The sequence below is a fragment of the Carlito syrichta genome, unplaced genomic scaffold (genome assembly GCF_000164805.1).
Source record: "Carlito syrichta isolate Samal-C Ts95f unplaced genomic scaffold, Tarsius_syrichta-2.0.1 Scaffold308260, whole genome shotgun sequence".
NCBI lineage: Eukaryota > Metazoa > Chordata > Mammalia > Primates > Tarsiidae > Carlito > Carlito syrichta.
Window position 1 is genome coordinate 162,855 of NW_007252356.1, and position 22,014 is coordinate 184,868.

General features: G+C 36.1%; 1 protein-coding gene across 1 annotated transcript in view; it reads left to right on the forward strand.

The window, feature by feature from the left end:
- CASK (calcium/calmodulin dependent serine protein kinase) overlaps positions 1 to 22,014 on the forward strand; it is a 191,037-nt gene that overhangs the window by 142,561 nt on the left and 26,462 nt on the right. Inside the window, exons 14-19 of the mRNA XM_021716186.1 lie at positions 1,388 to 1,473; positions 2,543 to 2,611; positions 5,226 to 5,294; positions 6,717 to 6,752; positions 8,741 to 8,937; positions 21,066 to 21,181. Coding sequence (XP_021571861.1) covers positions 1,388 to 1,473; positions 2,543 to 2,611; positions 5,226 to 5,294; positions 6,717 to 6,752; positions 8,741 to 8,937; positions 21,066 to 21,181 — 573 coding nt within the window. The remainder of the gene's footprint in view (positions 1 to 1,387; positions 1,474 to 2,542; positions 2,612 to 5,225; positions 5,295 to 6,716; positions 6,753 to 8,740; positions 8,938 to 21,065; positions 21,182 to 22,014) is intronic.

Sequence of the window (22,014 nt, forward strand, 5' to 3'; positions counted from 1 at the left end):
CCGCTGATCTGGGTCTTAGGTCTCTATAGAATCCTAGGCTCAGATTCTTTACCTTACTGTTGTCCAAGGCTCAGAGTCCAGCTAACATACATTGCTACTTTGACATTTACTTTTCCTACTAGTCCACTCCACCCTTAGTTTGTCACCACTCTGGATCCAGCTCACAAGGTTTTTTAGTATGGAGGGGAGAGTGGGGGTGAAAGTAGGAAGTGTTCTTAGAGATTTGTACTCCTTTTATGAGACCAGTAACACTTGAAGAGGCATGCTCTAAGCAGGATATAATTGTGAGAAAGTCTTTAAGTGCCTGGTCAGCCTTGTTAGAAGCAAAAATCCCCTGACTTTTGTTTTGTTTTTATGTTAATTTTTAAACATACATGCAGAAAATAGTACAGTAAGTTCAAGTACAGAAAAGTAGACAGCATACTGCAGTGATCTTCTGCATACCCATAACCTACCCATAATTATTGTTGACTCATGGCCACACTAGCTTTATTTCTATTTGCTCTACTGTTCATCCCCCTCCCCACCAGATTTTCTGAAACAAACCCCAGGCACTTTTTTGCATTTTATTTATTTGTATTTTAGTATGTACCTCTAGAAGATGCAGTGAGCTTTTTGTAATGAAGTCACACAATGTATAAGTAAGGAAGCAAAATTATAATGTATAAATGTGTCACAATGTATAAGTAAGGAAGCAAAATTATAAATAACACTCTGAGCATTGGTTCTTGGTCACTTTTCCTGGTTGAAGTATTACAGGATGCTGAAATGCTTACCAAATTATTATAAAGATGAAATTATGTTTAGTACAAATTTAGTGCTGTGTAGATATTATCATATCACAACTCTTGGGAAGTTGACAGACAACCTTTGTTTTCTATCTGGTATATAATAGGAGCAGCAAACACTGACATGGTACCAAGAACAGGTCTAAGCCTTCTACACATCTTAACTTTGTTTAGCCCTCAAAACAATCCTATAAAATGAGTCCTGTTTTCATCTCCATTTTACAAATGTGAAAATTGAGACATGGAAAGTTTTGGTAAATTACTGAAATCTTAAAGCTAGCAAGTAAGGAAACTGGGATTAGAATCCAGAACATCTAGATCAGAAACCATACTTTTAAACCACTGTACACACCACCTCTCTAGAAAAATAGATTTCCGTGGCCATCCATCAAAACTGTGTCTTTCACAAGTAGATGTGTCTATTTGGTGAGTTTACTATATGAGTTAAATGATTCTGGTGCAGCCAAACTTGTATCTGTTTCTGAAATATTGGCCCTCAATGTTCAACTTAATTTTTTTTAATTACATTGCCGCCTCTGGATTTTATTACTACAAAAGCATATATAATTTCATGTTTATAATTTTGTGTAATTTCTTAGGTACACTTCATGTTGGTGATGAAATTCGAGAAATTAATGGCATCAGTGTAGCTAACCAAACAGTGGAACAGCTGCAAAAAATGCTTGTACGTAATTGAAAGTTTTTCTTTTTCCAAAATTGATTTTGTTTGTTACCTTGTTTTTTTAATACACAAATGAAGGATACTCTTTTGTAATTGGAGTATTTCTGGTGCCATAATTGTGTGGACTTGAACATATATAACATTCATAAAACTGACAACTAGAAAAACGTTTATATATATAGTAGAGTTTAGAAATACTTTGCCTGTCTTTAGCAGTGTGGGCTTTGACACTTCCCTTTCAACTTTTGTCTCCTGGTTCTTACTGAGCAGATGTTTAAAGAAAACCTTTTTGGTGTTTATACATGTGAACTAGTTTCTCATTGACCTCAATTCTCCTGAAATCAGCAATGTCAGAAACCTCTTTCCTGTTTAGCTGAGTCATAGCCAGCTGTAGTGTATTTCTCTATCGCACAGAGAGGAGAAAAGTCACAGTAGAGCAGGCCATTTTTTTACTATACAAATCCATATTCTGTGTTCAAATTAAGCTATGATTTAAAAAAAAAAAAAAAGCTAAATGACAGGCCCTTGCCTGTGTTCATTGTCATAGTGAGCAGACAGGGGTGTTTTGAACCTCTGGTCTCTCTTCCTACTGCAATTAGTGTCTCCCACATTATGAATACTGATGAAGTATGAAATGAGCACCACAGACTCACTACAATATACAAATAAAGTCAAAATTAATAAGCATAAAGTAAATTTTATAGAATATACTATCATAATGTAGCATACTAAATACAATTTTTATGTAATTGCTTAGTCTGTTGTCTAGTTCTATGTATATTCACTTTTAAAAGGCATGGTACTTAGAGAATTTTGTATTCATAAAAAGGTAACCATCAGAAATCTGTGAGGCCACTACTGTATAAACAAGGCAATCAGCCTTGACCTTGCTGGGTTTTTCCCAGGAAAAACTGTTAGCATGCATGGTTCCTGCTTCATAACTGAGTTTCATTTTGGTGCTGTGTGCTCTCAGATGGCTTGTGCTAATTGCCCCCACATATTCTGAGTAGTTTATACAGGTTTGTGTGCAACATTTGTTTGTAAGAGATCTCTCCTTTTTTTTTCCCTCCAGAGAGAAATGCGGGGGAGTATCACTTTCAAGATCGTGCCAAGTTACCGTACTCAGTCTTCATCCTGTGAGGTAATGACTCTAACAAACCACCCCCATCTCCTCTGAGTTCTTAACTAACTGTCTGCTGATGGCTGAATGTTTTTGCTTTCTGGGAAATTGTTTCTGCCTGTGCTGTTAGATCACTGCACACCAATTTTACAACAAAGATAACGGAACAGGGTAGGTCCCATCCACCTACACAGCTCTGCTTCCATGTGGGTCTCCTCAGCACTTGTGCTTTTTGCAGGCTGAAATCTAAGCAAAATCTAGAAAAGTTACACATAATGACATAAGGCTAAATAAAGAAAAAAATGGTGTCTCTGAGAAAAAATATCATAATTGCAATAATATTTCCAGGAAGTACATTCACTTCCCTTGTTAAGAAATCACACCGATAGTTCTTCTTTCCAAGAATCTGAGAAGTGAATTGATGTATTTATGTTGAGATAGAGTTATCCAAATAATGGTGACAAGTTTCTAGATGGAAGTTAAGTCTGTGATGAATTGATAATTGACCTTACTAGAAGGATATAGGCTTTGTAACCTTTTGTAAAATTGTTTAAATTTGGAATGTTATGTGATTTATAAACAAGTAAGTTTTCTAGAGCAATACAACCCCAAAGTCTCTTTGTTCAAATAGGTTTATCCTATAGAAATAATAGTTCTTCCAACCTGTATTATTCAGTTTTATGTTGGTTACTAAATGAGATTCAAAAATCTGTTCTTTTTATAGGAAATATAAACTGGCATAAACAGTGTTATTCTTTGGTCATAGCACATTCAGCTTGAATATTACTTATTGAAGCTTGTTCTTTATGTGCCTCTTCCAAGTATGTGTACATCAACACGAAGTACACATTTCATAAAGTTACTTTTTAAGACTGACAGGTAACTTATTAGATTTTGTACTTAAGAGAATTTGAGGGAGAAATCGTAATACTTCTTCCAGTCTCTAGTGATGCTGTAAATTTCGTTAGAAAAATCAGAGGCTTTGTGTTTCTTTCTAAACCTATTGAAGAATTTGTAGTTCTGTGAAGTTTATTTTAAGTTAGCCATGACAATTGGGGTGTCTGTTATATCAGGTCTTGAGCTCCTCTTGGTGGCTTCCTATGGAACTTCAATTGATAGTATATTTCAAAAGAAAAGGCAGAATTGCTCCTGCTCTAGGATTCAGAATATTGAAATGTATTACCTAGAGCATAAACCTTGTTATAAAAGAGAGAATGTCACACATAACATTTTATGAAAATAATTTTAATATTTTAAAGTTGCAGATGTTTCTCATACCATTTCTCATCTGTTGAAGGAATGTAGTAAATACAACTGATTTTTGTCTTTTTTGGCTAACTAACCAGAAGGTACTTTTAGCTATTACTATAACATAAGTTTCTCTTGTTTTTTAAGTGACTGAACTAGTTGTGGGGTGGAACCAGTATTATGCCTATAAATTCTATGCCCTTGAATAAAAAGAACCCCCCTCTTACCTTTATCACCTTGGAATAATAGAAAAAAAGAATGATAATCCCCTCCTAGCCCCACCTCCGTGCTTTTTGACCCTCCTGTGACCTGGCAGAATTCAAGCCTGTGGTTGGACTCTTCCCAGCTAATACTTCAGAGGAAAAAAAAAAGCTCTCTGGCTACCTGCATTTGTATCTCTCCCAGGTCCTTGGTTCAAGAGTAAACCCTACCCTGGCCCTACTGACTTGAGTCTCTGAGGGTGGCACCTGGGGATCAGTCTTGCTTACTAACATTTAATAATGCTCCTCTAAGGGATCCCAATGCCTTTAAGGCTAACAATTTCCAAAAATTGTCTTTAAATCATCTAGCAAAAGCAAATATCTTTTGAGCAGACATGCACATTTCAAAGGCATAAAGAACTCTGCAGAAGTACAAATGAAAAAAGTACTTATTTTCTTTCTCTCCTTGTTCTTATAGTTAAAGTTGATCTGGACACTAAGGGAATGGAGCCTGGAAAAGATTTTGAGCGTGTAGAATAGTCGAGAGAGTGCAATCAAGGAACGTGGATATAGGGAAAGTGCCTGTGGCTCCTGGGATCTTTGCCAGAAGTATAATATAGGCTTGAGATTATTGTTTTAATCAATCTGCTAAAATGATTAAGGAATAAGTTCTTTTCTGATATGTACATCTTTTTTACCTTTTTAAAATAACATTCTAGACTGATTCTAAGATGATTACAATATGTGAAATCTTTTTCTTAGGTTTGTTTCTCTTCAAATTGAGTCCAAAAAAAATTGAGTCATTTAGTAATTTCTTGACACTGAATACCCAAAAATTATTAAATACTTTTTAAACCTAATCTTTAATAAAAATTAGACAGTTGGGACCTTCACCACAATAATTTTATAATAATATTTGTTGTCTTATGATACTAAGCAGAGGTCATAGAATGTTAGAGACAGGAAAGAAATGACTAATGAATGACACGGTCATCACAGTATGTGACTCTTCAAACTGCAATTTCTTTTCATACTTCTGTGAAATAATGCAAGCAAGTTAGTATGGCACCTTTACAGCTCAAACCTCAAAGGAAATGGTTGTCAGACTGTGGTTGTAACTGTTGATGTAAATATCTCTGTATTTCTGTGCTGGTGTCTGTGTTAATGAACCTTGTGTCTTATTTCAGAGAGATTCCCCCTCCACTTCCAGACAGTCCCCAGCTAATGGTCATAGCAGCACTAACAATTCTGTTTCGGTAAGAACTCTAGCTCCACACAGCAAAGTGTGATAATTTTGTTGGTGCTCACCTGCCATGAGTGTTCTTAGTTACATGTGTTCAGTGGAAATACTGTCTTCTGCCGATATACAAGGCTACTACAGCTACAATGAACTTTACTCCTGGAAAATCTTTTCAACATTTCCTTCTCATTAAAAATCCCTTTCATGAGTTAAATTTGAAGAAATATAGTACAAGACTGCTTTGGTCATTCTAAAAATATTTCTATGCCACCCCACTAGTATATATGACTTTGCTCAAACCTATGCAAAAGATGAAAATTGTTTAAATTTCTAAAAACATTTTTAATTTGAGAAAGATAAAGAAATGTAAGGATTTTACAGAGTAGGCATTTGGGTGTTCTTGGGCTTTGTAGTTTTCTATTCGGAGTGATATCAGCAACATGTTTTAGTTTCCGCTATCTAAGTTTACGAATTGGTGTGCCCTCTGTTATTGTGGTACGTGCACATATTTTTGTGAATTATAAGCCTTGCCTGGATATGAAAAGCAAAGGAACTGGCTTCAAACTGCACTTAAGCCACGCTGTTATCACATCTTTAACACAAAGTACTTTATATTTGACTTGAACTTGGAATTTTACTTTTTTTAAGAACTATCCATTTTGAAATTGTTTTTAATTTACTTAAACAAATGGAAGCACTTATAGGTGCAGGTTTGCAATATTTTGGGGTAATCAAATCTTCTGTTAAGTTGCTGATACTGCTGTGTATCGCCCAGTTGAAATTATTGAGAGTTCCAATAGTGCAGCAGTATTCTTCTATCCTGACTCTTAATTTGCCCTTTAAGAATATATCAACTTTTTTAATCGGGTAAAATTGTAACTAATTTAGTGATCATCTCAAATGCAATGATATTTTAAGTATTTCAGTAAGAGAAATTGTGAAAAAAATTGTCTGTGACTTTATTTTCAACTTTAAAATAAGCTACCAAAAGAATTCATTTATAACAATTAATATTTAATTGTTACTTTAATTTCACCTTTAAGATGGTGAAAAGCCATATAGCTATTGACTTTTTCACAATCTAAATGGTTGTAGTGACTAAGTTGAAAAGAGCAACAGCTCTTTTTATTTGGGTTTTTTTTTTTAAATAGGCTATTTCACTCGCAGTGGCTTTTGTGTTGAAGATGCTGAGTTGGTTCTTAAGAACACATTTTCTCTCTGCTTAAACTTACCTGCTTTCTTCGGCTTGCTGCTAAATGGCCTGGGTTTGATTTTTTTGATAACTCAACATTTCTGAGAAATGGAATAATGTTTATTATCTCTTTACAACTTAAATCTAGCTCATTTTTTTAACCATATTGTAACAGAACACACAAATTACCGTGTACTCTTGAAAAGTAAATGAAAATTTTTCTCCTGGGTTGGCTTTATTCTACAGGACTTGCCATCAACTACCCAACCAAAAGGACGACAGGTGAATAGATATCCTCTATAGAAATTTCTCTAAACTGAGCTGCTAATAGCCAATCCTTTATTAACCCTTTCCATCCCATAATGTCTGCATTTTGGACCATAACATTTGAGCGTTGAGAGCTTGTACCATTTCATTTTAACACATTACACATGACTAATTCTCTATAAAGATTTTTTTCCTCACATCTTTGTAGCTGTGATGGTTATTGTAATTTCAACCTGATAATTTTGTGTTGATGGTTAAGAATTCAGCCTTCAGGGGTCTTATGGGCCTGCCTCTGGGATGGAAAAGAATTTTAAAGATTATAAAATTCTTAGAATTCTAACTAAAAGGTACATGCTGATGAACATTTCTAAGCAATAACTTTCTGAAATTGAAAGCTTTTTCTTAAATTTGTATTTGCATGTTTATTTCTGAAAGCCATTTTCAATGAAAAATAAGGAAAAAAATATCTTGGCTTTAAATCCTGATACGCCTGTGTTAGTTAAAACATGAAAAGCTAAGTGCTGCCTAACACTAGCAAGTAAATTTCAAACTGCCAGCACTTTAAAGGTATAGATTGTAGGTACAAATGCAGAGATGTGTTAATTTTATAGGCTGGATTACTGAAAATAAACAGAAAAATCACAGTGTTTCCAAAGCCTTCAGGTTGGTTTTACAGTGACTTAAACATTAATATTTAAATTTAATTTCAAAAGATAGAATTTTTATGAGATTTTTATCTTGAAATGTGGTGTTAAAATATAATCCTATTTAGAGTTACAATATGTAAAAATTAGCACCTGATAGACTTCACCCATAGTTTTGTCCAAAGACCGAATAATTGTTGCGACATCTAATATAGAGTACTTTATTTTAAAGCATTTAGAAGTCCAGTAATTCATAAATTGTTACCTTATGATAACCCCTTGAATGTTAATCTGTTTCTAAGTATATTTCCATATCATAAAACTCAGAGCCTTGAACTATGCATGTCTTGAAGCTCTGTACTGATTCCAAGTGTTACACTGGGAAAGTTAGAGTTCAAATTTATTTTTATTCTCTCAGAAGTACAAAATATAGGCATAAAAACTAAATTCTTTTAAAGAACAAAACTGTTTTTAGACTTTTCTTAAAAATTGTTTGAGCTGCATTTGAGTTTATCAGCAGTGTGTACAAACACAGCCAGTTGTCATGCAGGTATTTTACAGCAAGGTGCCAACCCAGAGTTCTTGCTAATTTTATATTGTGTGCTGCTTTACAGTTAAAATTTATCCTGACTGCTAGTATTTATGACTTAAAGGCTGACACACGGCCATGACAACTTATCCGTAATGCCAACATAACCAATGCAGGTTTAAAATATAAGGATCAGGTGTGGTAGCTCACACCTGTAATCCCAGCACTTTGGGAGGCAGAGGTGAGAGGATTGCCTGCGCCCAGAGATTCAAGACCAGCCTGGGCAACTTGGCAAGACTTCGTCTCTACAATAAATTTAAAAATTAGCTGGGCGTGGCGATACATCCCTGTAATTCCAGATACTTTGAAGGCTGAGGCAGAAGGATTGCCTGAGCCCAGCAGGTTGAGGCTACAGTAGCCATGAGCATGCTACTGCACTCCAGCCTGGGCAACAGAGTGAGACTCTGACAATAAATAAATAAATAAATAGTTAAAAATAAAATAAATAATGGTAAGCATACTTTTCTATAATTATATGCTTATTTTGTTATAGTAAAAGCATAAATTAAGTCTTTATTTTTATTAAACAAGTATTCCAAGTGTTTCTTCCAAATAAAACAGCAAAGTTTTGTACCTATACACACCAAAGGTAGTACATTGTTTCTAGTGATAAAAGTTTTTTGTGTCATATTCCCATGCATCATTTTTGCTTTTACCATCTGATGTCCTGTTTGTATTGTAAATGTTGGTGTGTGGCTATAAGATTAGAGCTAGCTATTTTTTTTTTCACATCACTATGGCATCCTTTCTTACAAACTCCTGTTTTATAGATCTATGTAAGAGCACAATTTGAATATGATCCAGCCAAGGATGACCTGATCCCCTGCAAAGAAGCTGGCATTCGATTCAGAGTTGGTGACATCATCCAAATTATTAGTAAGGATGATCACAATTGGTGGCAGGGTAAACTGGAAAACTCCAAAAATGGAACTGCAGGTCTCATTCCCTCTCCTGAACTTCAGGAATGGTATGTTTTTGTTGTTTTACTTTATTTTGTAATAGAGACAAAGCATTGCCCATCTATTTCTCAACTTTATATTATTTTATAGAGCAAAATTTGTTTTATATATTCTTTTATGTCTGTTTGGCTTTATTAGTCAAACAAAATTCAAAGTAGTCATCTAAGAATTCAAAATCCTCTGCATCCAGTGAGATCCTAGTTATGGGGTCATGGCTTCCTTTTACATACAAGGGAAGGAAGGTCTGGTCTCAAGTCAAGTCATGGTCTCACAGCAGAGCCTTCCACTCCTATATGATGTTGCAGTTCTTTTAGAATGACATTTTTTAAAGGTACCTTCTCTTTGCCCCTCTACGTGCCTTCATGCCCATTCCATCACCCCACCAGCAAAAAACTCAGATGCCATGATTCAGTGGCACTCAGGGTATTTGAAGATAAAATGTGTTTCATCATTAGAAGAAAAGGGCACTCAGAAGCTTCCTTCTTTACCTTGACAGTTCTTTAAAAGTGCCTTTTCTGCTAGAAAGTTTAAGTTCTGAAAGCAGGCTAAAGTCATACAGGGTTTTTAGACACTGTTTTTAACTGAGAGAATAGGAGTCACAGACCACTATATATTTCAATAAAATCTATTTCTGTCGTTATTGCTATAGTTGGCTTCGTTGAACTTTTTCTGAAAAAATGGAAGGTGCTGCAAAAAAAAAATGTTTAAACAAAAAGATCTTGAAAGCAATGAATAACTGAAAAGGTTGGGGACTCAGTGACCAACTTTTATATGAACACCTTTAATCAGAGTGATAAACAGAATACTGGAGTACTAAATTGGCCCATGTTGCCAGGAAGACATTTGCCATTACTGAATGCTTCTGTGCCAGAGAACCAAGGTTAAAATCTAAGGCCTGTACAAGTTGCAGACTCTGTTAGACCTTCCTCATTGTTAGGAGTGCAAAAGGTGATTCCCCCAAGTTAAGAAGAAACGGATAAGCATGCCCTTCCTTCCCTTCAACATCAGGGGACTGTAGAGAAAGCTGCCTTGTCACTAAGCAAAGCACAAGACTAGAAAGAGTAAAGGGGGAACAAACTTCCCCTGAAAAGTTGTGGCCAACAGTCCATCTTGAATGGATTTGTACCCAGGCACACATAGCCTGTGGCAGCCAGGGAAACTCAAACCATGCACTTGATTTGAAGTCTCCCCTTTACTAATAGTCCTAGATATCTGGTATAAGCAAAAAAAAAGTCTCTGAAGGAGAATATTTTTGTCCTAATCCCCCTAACTTCTCCCTAACCCACCACATAAATATTTTCTAGGGCAGTGACCAACAAGCCAAAATCACCAGGCAAAGAAGGAAACATACAAGATCCAACAGAAATGACAGAGAGCAGCAACAAACCCAAACCTACTTTATATATTAGAATCAAGAGATGAAGAGTTTAAAACTAGGCTTACCAGGTTTTAAAACTTTGCCAATAAGCTTGTAAAATATCTTCAGGGAGCAAAAAAATTTTTAAATGACAACAGATTTGAAAAAGAACCAAAGGAACTTCCCGGGGGGGGATGTACTGACAAAATTAAAATCTCAGTGGCCAGTAAATTTTTAAAGTTTCTTCAGTAGGTAAATAGATAAATTATGGTACAGTCATACAATGAAATGCCACTCAGCAATAAAAAAGATCAAACTATTGATATATGCAACTGTGTGGATGAAACTCAAAATCATGATACTAAGTGAACGAAGACAGGCACAAAAGAGAAGATACTATATGTTTACATTTATATAAACTTCCCAAAAATGCAATCTATAGTGACAATGGTGGCCTAGGGATGGGAGTGGAAGGAGGGAGGGATTACAGAAGAGCATGAGGAAATTCCAGGGGCAATGAAAACGTTTTTCTTGATTGTAGTGATAGTTTCATGGGATGTATACATGTGTCAAAACTGATAAAATTGTAAGCTTTAAATACGTTCAATTTATTGCCAAAAAACTGATCTGTTATGATAAAGTTGCAAAAAATATAGAGAGAAAGTATAGCGAGAGGAAGGGATTCTAACTGGAATGATGAAGAAGAGGCCCATTAGGCAGGATATGCTTCAAGACCTGAGCAGGACTTTGGGGCTATAAGGCATTCCTAGCAGAGGAGAAAGATCAGGTTCCCTTTGCTGTGAAACTGAATTGGTCTCTAGAATGTCAGTGGGCGTGCAATGCTAACAAGAAAGATTTGAAACAGTATATCAACCAGACCTGGAAGCTTCGTTCATTTTGTATTGCTACCAAGTCATATTTTTCACATTCTCTAGATGAGAAATCAATTTTTAGATCCAAATGCCTTACTGTAGTCAAATCAATCTAGTCTTTTGACAGACTTTAGATCCCTGAATCTGTCATCCCTTCCCTTGCCTGCAAAATCCTCATCCAGGTCATCGACAAAATGTTAAACATGTGTTTGAAATTTCCCTCAGGTTCACCTTAATCCTAACATAATTTTTGTGCACTGAAAAAGGTACCATTTGTTTTCTGAGTGGCTGGCAAAATTCAGTTCTATTTCTCTATCATCACACCACATGAGACCTCACCACAAATTTTTACTGGGAACTTGTTATTTTTATGTTTTAAGCTTTAAAACATTTATTATAAGATACTCTGTACATTGTAACTTAAGCCTCACAAGGTCAGAATTTTGTCTCTTTCAACCTGTCAAAAATTCCTCTAGGTTCTGCTATGTTTCCAAAGAGCCTGTACCTCATAGAAACTGTAGTTCAGGCTAGGCCCAGTGGCTCATGTCTGTAATCCCAGCAATTTGGGAAGACAAGGTGGGAGGATTGCTTGAGCCCAGGAGTTCAAGATCAGCCTGGGCAACATAGCAAGACCCCTGTCTCTAATGTAAAAAAAAAAGAAAAGAAACTGTAGTTCTGACTAACAGCACATGTTGACTAGTACCAGAAGAAACCCCAAAGCAAAGTCTCATCAACCTCCTCTGTAGACCACGTAGGTAATATATGGAGATTGATTTTGATACCATCACTGAAAGTTCACAGTATTTCCCAATAAAGATCTTTCTCCCAACCAAAAATAAATAAATAAAAACCTCAGTAAACAAAAGAGGGTAAGAGGCATGGAAAGCAATCTCTTTAAGAAAATAGAAAATAACACTCCCCAACTCATTTTATGAAGCTAGCATTACCCTGATATCAAAATTAAATAAAGAAAGTTCAGGCAAAGGAAACTGCATACCAGTATCTGTCATGAACATAGATACAAAAATTCTCAGCAAAATATTAGCAAATTGAAACCAGCAATTTTTTAAAAAGATAATACATCATAACCCAATGGAGTTTGTACTGGGACTGCATGGCTGGTTCAACATTTGAAAACCAATCAACCTTATCTACCATGTTAACAGACTAAAGAAGAGAATCCACATGGTTATATCAATAGATGCAGAGAAAGCATTTGGTAGAATTCAACAGCCAAGTGTAATTAAAACTCCCACAAACTATGAATTGAAGGGAACTTCCTTAACCTAATAAAGGGCATGTACAGTAAACAACTAACATTATTGGAAAGGGAAAAAAATTTGCAAATGATACGATTCTGTGTTTAGGATTTTAAAGGAATGTATAGACAAATAATTAGAATTAAAAGCAAGGTTTAGAAAGATTACTGATATAAAAATCAGTGTATAAAAATTATATTTGCCAGTCACAAACAGAAAGTAAAACTTTTAAAAGACTCTATTTATAACACTGCCTGCAACACCACAATACCATAAAGTATTCTTGCAAAAAAATAAAACCTAAATCTGATTAGGCCTATAGATTAATTACCCATTTACAGGCAATGCAAATGACAGAAAGGCATACTAAAGAGACATAATCAGAAAAACCTAAATGATAAGCAGTTTCTACGCAAATAAATTGTAAGAAAAGAAAGAGAGAGGAAAGGAGAGAGAAACTATAGATTTTAAAGGGATTTAAGGAGGAAGTAATGCACTCTTGGATTTGGTTCAAGATAATCTAGAGTAGGTAAGGTATGAATAAGACAAAATAAGCTATGAGTGATCATTGTTGAAGCTGGGTTGTAGATATCTGGGATTCATTATACTGTATTCTTGTATATGTTTGAAATTTTACTATTACAATGTGTTTTTTTTAATATCATTTAATAAAAATAAGCAACAACCTGGAAACAAATATAATAAAAATGTTCAAGATATTTTCAGGATGAATTATAATACTTATTGAGACATTTAAAGAGACATAAGTAAATGGAGAGACATACTGTATACAAGGACTGAAAGACTCAATACTGTAGAGATGTCTTTTCCTCCCAGAGTGATTTCATAAATTCAGCAAAATTCCAGCCAATCTGGAAACTGACAAGCTAATTTCAAAGTTTACATAGAAATGTACAGGCTTAGGGATAGCCAGGATGCTCTTGAAGAGCATAGAAGGAGGTCTTGGACTGCCAGATACCAAGATTTATTATGAAGCTATAGTAATTAAGATAATAAGATACAGGCTTAGAGATGCTCAAATAGACCAACTAAAGAGAATAGAGACTCTGACAACACGCTCATACATAAATGGACACTTGCTGTGTGACAGAAATTGCACCGCATAGCAGTGAGGAATAGACAGACTTTTCAATAATTCAGACTGGAACAACAGGGTGTCCATTAGAAGGGGAAAAGATATTGGACCTCTCCTTCCTACTATATGTAAAAATAAATTCAAAATGTGAAAAGTAAAACTATAAACTTTGAGAAAGTAACATTGGAGAATATCTTCTGGGATAAGGAAGGATTTCTTAAGATACCAAAAAATACTTCCCATTTTTAAAAAAATTGATAAACTTGACTAAATTAAAACTAATAATAAAAAACATAATAAATAAAACTAATAAGTTATGTTCATCAAATGATGACCTGTCCCTGGTGACAGACATAGGGTTCAGACTATGGGTAACAAAAACAGTGAAGGAAAGCCACAGGAAGATAGAAGCACAGATCACCCGACCAATGAAAACAGTGTAGGAAATAAAAGCTAAACTGGCCAATATAAGAAAAGTCCAATCTGAAATCCTGTAAATGAAGAATTCCTTCCTGGAATTTCAAGGTACAATGACAGACCTAGGTAGCTGAATTGACCAGGCAGAGGAAAGAAGCTCAGAGCTTGAGGCTCAAACTACTGAACTAACCCAGTCCAACAAAAACAAGGAGAAAAAGTTCAAGCAGAATGAGCAAAGCCTAGGAGAGATTTGGGATTATGTAAAGAGACAAAATCTATGACTGGTTGGCATCCCTGAGACAGAAGGGAAAGCTGAGAACACCCTGGAACAAGCCTTCCAAGAGGTCATCCAAGAAAATTTCCCTTATCTCACTAGAGAGGTGACCATGCAGATGCAAGAGATTCAGAGAACTCCTGCAAGGTATTACTGGAGAAAACCATCTCCAAGACATATGATAATCCATCTCCACAATATAAGCATGAAAGAAAAAATCCTAAAGGCAGCTAGAGAGAAGGGACAGACCACCCACTGGGGAAGACCCATCAGAATGGCAGCAGACTTCTCAGCAGAAACCCTACAAGCCAGAAGGGACTGGGGTCCCATCTTTAACATTTTTTTTAAAAGAGCAATTCCAGCCAAGAACTTCCTACCCTGCCAAGCTAAGCTTCATCAGTGAAGGAAAATTAAAATCCTTCCCAGATATCCAGTCCCTAAGAGAATATGCCACCTCCAGATCAGCCCTTCAGGAGATGCTTACGGAAATTCTAATCACAGGAACAAAAGAAAGTTTCCACCCATCACAAAAGCACAGGCAAGCACAGAGTTAACATACAGATCATACAGATCAACCACAAAACTTAAAAAGCAAAGCAGCCTCTTAATAGCAATATGACAGGAATAAAACCCCACATATCAATAATCAAATGTGAACAGACTGAATACACAACTCAAAAGGCATAGTAGCAAATTGGATAAAGAAACATTATTCAAACTTCTGCTGCCTTCAGGAAACCTATCTCACCACAAAGGACACCCACAGGCTCAAGATAAAGGGCTGGAGAAAGATCTTCCACGCAAATAGAAAACAAAGAGCAGGAGTAGCTATTCTTATATCAGACAAAAATGACTTTAAACCAATAAAAATTTCAAAAGACACTACATAATGATAAAAGTTTCCATTCACCAACAAGAAATATTCATCTTGAATATATATACACCCAACATAGGAGCACCCAGATTTATAAAACAATTGCTACTTAAACTAAGAGAGGACATAGACACCCATACAATTATAGTCAGAGACTTTAATATCATGGTAACAGCCTTAGACAGATCATCAAATCAGAAAACTAATAAGGAAATCTGGAACATTAACTCAACACTTGACCAATTGGGCCTAATAGACATCTACAGAACACTTCACCTAACACCCACAGAATATACATTATTCTCATCAGCACATGGAACATACTCCAAATTGGCCACATTCTTGGACATAAACATTTCAAAAGGTTGAAATCATACTATGCATCTTCTAAGACCACAGTGGAACAAAAATAAATATCACTAACAGGAACCCCTCAAAACACATGAATACATGGAAATTAAACAACATGCTTCTGAATGACTTTTGGGTTAACACAGAAATCAAGGCAGAAATAAAAATATTCCTGGAAACAAGTGAAAACAAAAACACAGCATGCCAAAACTTCTTGAATACCATGAAAGTAATATTGAGAAAGAAGTTTATAACATTGCACACACCTATCGAGAAAATAGAGGAATCTCAAGTAAACAGCCAAACATCACACTTAAAGGAACTGGAAAGTCAAGAGCAATCTAATCCTAGATTTAGCAGAAAACTAATGCTCTGCACTTGGATGTTACATTGTAAATCTTGCAAACCACTCAGATGTTTCCTCTCAGGGGACATAAAAGATTGCTGGTGATTACAGGACAAACTTATGCCAGCACAGATTTTTCAAAAAAGTATGTTTCCTTGAAGTTTTCCATTCAAATTGCACGATAAAGCAAATAAAGAGATGCAATATATACTGAGATGTGCATTTTAAAATATCAACTGGTATTACGTAGAAAGAGAATGTGTGAAGTGTTTTCACAGTGGTGCACAGACTGAACAATAAATTACATATTATTAATGTGGGAGGAAGAAAACAAGACTGCATTGTCTGCTCAAATAGAAAAACACCAGATGGAAGATGTCAAACAAATTACTATTACACAGCATGTATCAGTGAGCCTGCAATGCATGTTGGTGACTGTTTCACATATTACACACATTAGAAAAATATGAGATATTAAATTTTGATTTTTTGTCATAAATAAGTTCCTCGATGTCCAAAATTCCATTATAAGCCAAATATCATTACAATAAAATAATTGGTTCCAATGCTATACATTTATTATGAAGTTATTCGGTTTTCACTATTTTGTTTAAAATGTTCAGTTGAGTTGTTGGTAGGTGATCCATGAGATGTCCCTGAGTACAAAGGATTAAAATAAAATGACAGTGGAATGAAATAAAGTTCAGAAATATAGAAAGGATCAATGAGACAAAAAGCTGGTTCACTGAAAGGATAAATAAGATTGACAGACCCCTGGCCAGAATGACAAAAAAGAAAGAAAATCTGAATGAACACAATTAGAAATGAAAAAGGCAGTGTCACAACTGACCCTGAAGAAATTCAAATGATTATCACAAATTACTACAAACATGTGTGCAAATAAACTAGAAAATCTACAAGGAAATGGAGGCATTCTTGGCATCACATAACCTCACAAAATTGAAACAGGAAGAAACTGAAACCCTAAAAAGACTGATAACAATTCAAAAAATCAACTCAGTTATAAAAAACTCTGCCAAAAAAAAGCTCTGGGCCAGATGGTTTCTCATCTAAATTCTATAATACACACAAGTAAGAGCTGATACCAATCCTACTGAAAATATTCTAGGTTAATTGAAAAGGAAGGAATTCTCCCTAGCTCATTCCATGAAGCCAATATCATCCTGATACTCAAAAATGGTAAAGACTCAACAAGGAAAAAAACTACAGGCCAATTTTCCTCATGAACATAGATGCAACAATTCTCAACAAGATTCTAGCAAATCTCATCCACAGCACTTTTCAAGAATCATCCATCAAGACCAGGTGGACTTCATTCCCAGCATGCAAGGCTAGTTCAACATACATAAACCTATAAACATAATCCAACACAAATAGGTATAAAACTAAGAAAAAGCAATTGATAAAATCCAACATACCTTCTTGATAAAAACCCTTGAACAACTAATCATTGAAGGAATATTCCTCAAAATAATAAGAACTGTCTATGACAAACCTGCAGCCAACATCATACTCAATGGGCAGAAGCAGGAAGCATTCCCCCTAAGAACTGGAACAAGACAAGGGTGCCCACTCTCGCCCCACCTATTCAATGTAGTACTAGAAATCCTAGCCAGAGCAGTTAGGCAGGTGCAAGAAATCAGGGGTATCCAAATAGGAAAAGAGGACATTAGCTTACCCCTCTTTGCAGATGATATGATTTCTATACCTAGAAAACCCTAGAGAGTCTGTCAGAAACTTCCTTGCACTGATAAATGACTTTGGTAAAGTCTCAGGATACAAAATCAACATGCAAAAGACGGTAGCATTTCTATACACCAACAACAAGCAGGCTGAGAACCAAATGAAAAAAAATTCCATTCACAATAGCCACAAAAAATAAAATGAAATACCTCAGCATCCACCTAACCAAAGAGGTGAAAGACCTTTACAATTAGAACTAAACACTGCTCAGAGAAATCAAGGATGCACAAACAAATAGAAAAACACCCCATACTTATGGATTAAAAGAATCAATATCGTCAAGATGCCTGTCCTACCTAAGGCAATCTACAGATTCAACACAATTCCTATCAAATTGCCGACATCATTTTTCACAGACTTAGAAAAGACAATACAGAAATTCATATGAAAGCAAAAAACAACCCAAATAGCTAAAGCTATCCTCAGCAAAAGGAATAAAGCTGGAGGCATCACACCTCCAGACTTTAAACTTTACTACAAGGCTGCAGTAACTAAGACAGCATGGTATGGTACAGGAATAGACACATAAACCAATGGAACAGGACAGAGATTCTGGAAGTAAAACCATGGACCTTCAACCAACTCATCTTCAACATAGCCAACGAAAACAAACATTGGGGAAAGGAAAACATTTACCAAACGGTACTGGAAAAACTGACTAACCAGATGCAGAAGAATGAAACTGGACCCCTACCTATCACCATATACAAAAATTAACTCAAAGTGAATCAAGGACTTAAATGTGAAACCACAAACTATAAGAATCTTAGAAGAAAACTTAAGGAGCACCCTCTGGACGCTGAAGTATGCAATGAATTCATGGCCAGGTCTTCAAAAGCAAATGTAACAAAAACTAAGATTGACAGGTGGGACCTCATCCAACTAAAAAGTTTTTGCACAGCAAAAGAAACCATCAAGAGAGTAAAGAGACAACCCATGGAATGGGGGAAAAAAACATTTTCAAGCTATGCATCTGACAAAGGCCTAACATCCAAGACCTACAAGGGACTCAAACAAATTGACAGCGGAAAAAAACACCCCATTAAAAAGTGGGCAAGCCAGGCTCGGTGGCTCAGCCTGTAATCCCACGCCTTTGGGAGGCTGAGGTGAGTGAATTGCCTGAGCCCGCGGGTTCGAGACCCGCCTGGGCAGCAAGACCTCATCTCTACAATAAATCAAAAAATCAGCCGGGTGTGGTAGCACATGCCTGTAATTCCGGCTACTTGGAAGGCTGAGGCGGAAGGATCGCTGGAGCCCAGCAGGTCGAGGCTGTGGTGGCCGGGAGCGGCCACTGCACTCCAGTCTGGGCGACAGAGTGAGACTCCAACTCAAAAAAAAAAAAGTGGGCAGAGACCATGAACAGACACTTCTCAAAGGAAGACATTCACGCAGCCAACAAACATCTGAAAAAATGCTCAGTCTCACTAATCATCAGAGAAATGCAAATCAAAACTACAGTGAGATACCACCTAATACCAGTAAGGATGGACATCATTAAAAAGTCAGAAAACAGGTTTTGGCATGGCTACAGAGAAAAGGAAACCCTTCTACACTGTTGGTGGAAATGTAAGCTAGTTCAATCTTTGTGGAAAGCAGTATGGCATTTTCTCAAAGAACTAATTGAGCTTCCATACAATCCAGCAATCCCACATCTGGGAATATACCCAGAGAAATATAAATCACTCTTCCAAGAAGATATCTGCACATATATGTTCATTGTAGCACTATTCACAATACCAAACACATGGGACAATCACAGATGTCCATAGAAAGGATTAAGAAAATGTGGTACATATACACGATGGAATATTGCACAGCAGCCATAGAGAAGAACAAAGTCATATCCTTTGCAGCAACATGGATGCAGCTGGAGACCATCATACTAAGTGACCTATCACAGAAACAAAGAACTGAATACCACATATTCTCACTCATAAGGGGCCCCTGATCACAGCTGACATGAGCACAAAGGTATGAACAACAGATGTTGGACACTGCTAGAGGAAGGAGGGATATGGGGCATACAAACATACACTGGGTACCAGGTCCACTATTGGGGGAAAGAGAGCCTGCTGGAAGCCCAAACCTTACCTGTATGCAAATTACTTATGTAGTAAACCCTCACTTGCACTCTACAACTCTAAAATGAAATATGTTTTTAAAAATAAAAGTTAATAAGTTATGTTCATCAAATGATACCATAAAATGAGTAAAAAGGCAAGCCACCAAGTGGAAGAAGATATCTGCAACACATACAACCAACAAAGGCTTAATATCTAAGCTATATAAAGCATTCGTACAAATCAATGAGAGAAACACAATTGAAGAGAATGATCAGAAGACTTGAGCAGACACTTCACAAAAGAGGAAATCCAGTGGCCAATAAACATGTGAAATAATGCTCAGTCTCATTAGTAATCAGTGAAATGTAAACCAAAAGCACAGTGGTATTCCATTACTTATCCACCATGATGGCTAAAATTAAAGACTGATAATACCAAGTGTTAACAAGGAAGTGGAACAACAGGGACTGCTGGTGGGAGTGTAAATCAGTACAACCTCTTTGGAAAATAACTTGACATTTAAAATAGCATAGCACTGTGTGGCATTCTGATAATGATTTGGGACTCTCTTTATATATCTCTTACTTGGGGACCCCCTCCACAAGCAAAATCATTCTACCCTAAAAGGCAAGTATATGCTTAAACTAAACCTAAGAGAGCAACTTTTTTGCATCATCTCTGCTTATGTTACCAATGCTAGATACTATAATCAAGTGGAACAAAATTATAATATTCTACTTGTGATTATAACTGTGAATTTAATTGTAGCACACTTTCTCTTAGACTAGAATTACCATGCAGTAGTACCATTTTTTAAGCATCTACTGTGTGCCTGGCACTCTACTAGGGACAGTATTAACTTTTTTTTGTTTTAATCCTTTTCAACAGCCATTCCAGAGGCTCTGAAAGGTTAAAGACCCTGTCAATAGAATTTTCTGGCTAAGATCATGGGCTCTTAGACCTACCCCACTCTCTCACTTATTAGCTGTGTGAATTTGGGCAAATTGCTTAACCTCTGAGTCCTCCAATCCCTTCAGCTGTAAAGTGATGTTGCAGTTTTCTGTATTGTTAGATTAAATAAGTTAATGCATGTAAAGTTCCTAGAAAAGTACCTCACACTAAGTGCTCAATACCAGCTAATACGTGACAAAACCAGGATTCAAACCAAGCCTATCTTGACTCAAAATTTCATGATCTCATGTCCACATGTTAAGGCTTCTAATCTGTATTGTCAGGTAGCGTATGCTCAGGGAATACAATGCCATTTTAATATGAGCCCTTACTTTTAAGACATTTCTAGGAACTTGTCATGAAAACCAAAGAACAGCCTTTATATGAATTATTTGAAAGGCTGTATTGAGTACATAGTACGTTTATGCTGTTTCATGTAAAGTCTTCAAATGAATGTTTATTTTATCGACACAAAACTAAACATTATTTTGTTTTCTTTTTCTGTATGCCAGGCGAGTAGCTTGTATTGCCATGGAGAAGACCAAACAGGAGCAGCAGGCTAGCTGTACTTGGTTTGGCAAGAAAAAGAAGCAGTACAAAGATAAATATTTGGCAAAGCACAATGCAGGTAGGGAAAAGTACAACTCTTACTAAGGCTGGGTTAAACATCTCCAAGATCTAAAGAAATGTAACATTTCAATTCAGTCTTCAGAGTTCTCCATCCAAAAAATTTCACCATATGAGGTCTTAATCAACTTGCAAAACATTTAAGAAACCCCTACCTCCAATGAGTATGTTGATTATTTGCCAGAAATGGCTGGTTAAAGCTGTCAGTTCATCATTAGATTTATACTCTACTAATAGAGGGCATGTACACAAGTATTCAATTTGCCAATGTTTTTTTAATTCAGCTTAGAGGAAAAATAAGTGAATTCATTGAAAAACTAGAATTCTCTTAATGTTGACAAAGAATCAATCAAATCATTCCTTTCAGAATTTTACCAGAGAATCAGCATCCCATCTGGCAGCAGTGTTCTCACTTTGTTCTTTGACCACCAGGGCATCAGTGATCTTTCTTTGCTCCCATTCTCTGATTCCTATTAGGTGGTGCACAGTGGCCCGGCAAACACTCCTATAAGCTTAATAGGCAGCCTGAGACAGGGCCAGAAATTACCACCCCTGAGTAACCATGCAACTTGGACAAATCACTTAGCTCCTATGGGCCTTGAAATGAGGGAATTAGGTTAGTAAATCAAGGAGATCTTTTCTAATTCTACAAATCAGTGGATCTAAGGTTCTTTCATCCCTGGGCCTGACAAATGGGTTTTATTTAACAAAGCCAAGTATTCTTGTACTGTCTACTATCTCAGGCTATTGCTGTGTGATAAACGTTGCATGTCAAGATTGAAAGGTATCACCTTTGGTATAGAAGGCGGGAGCCTAATGAGGTAGAATAGAATT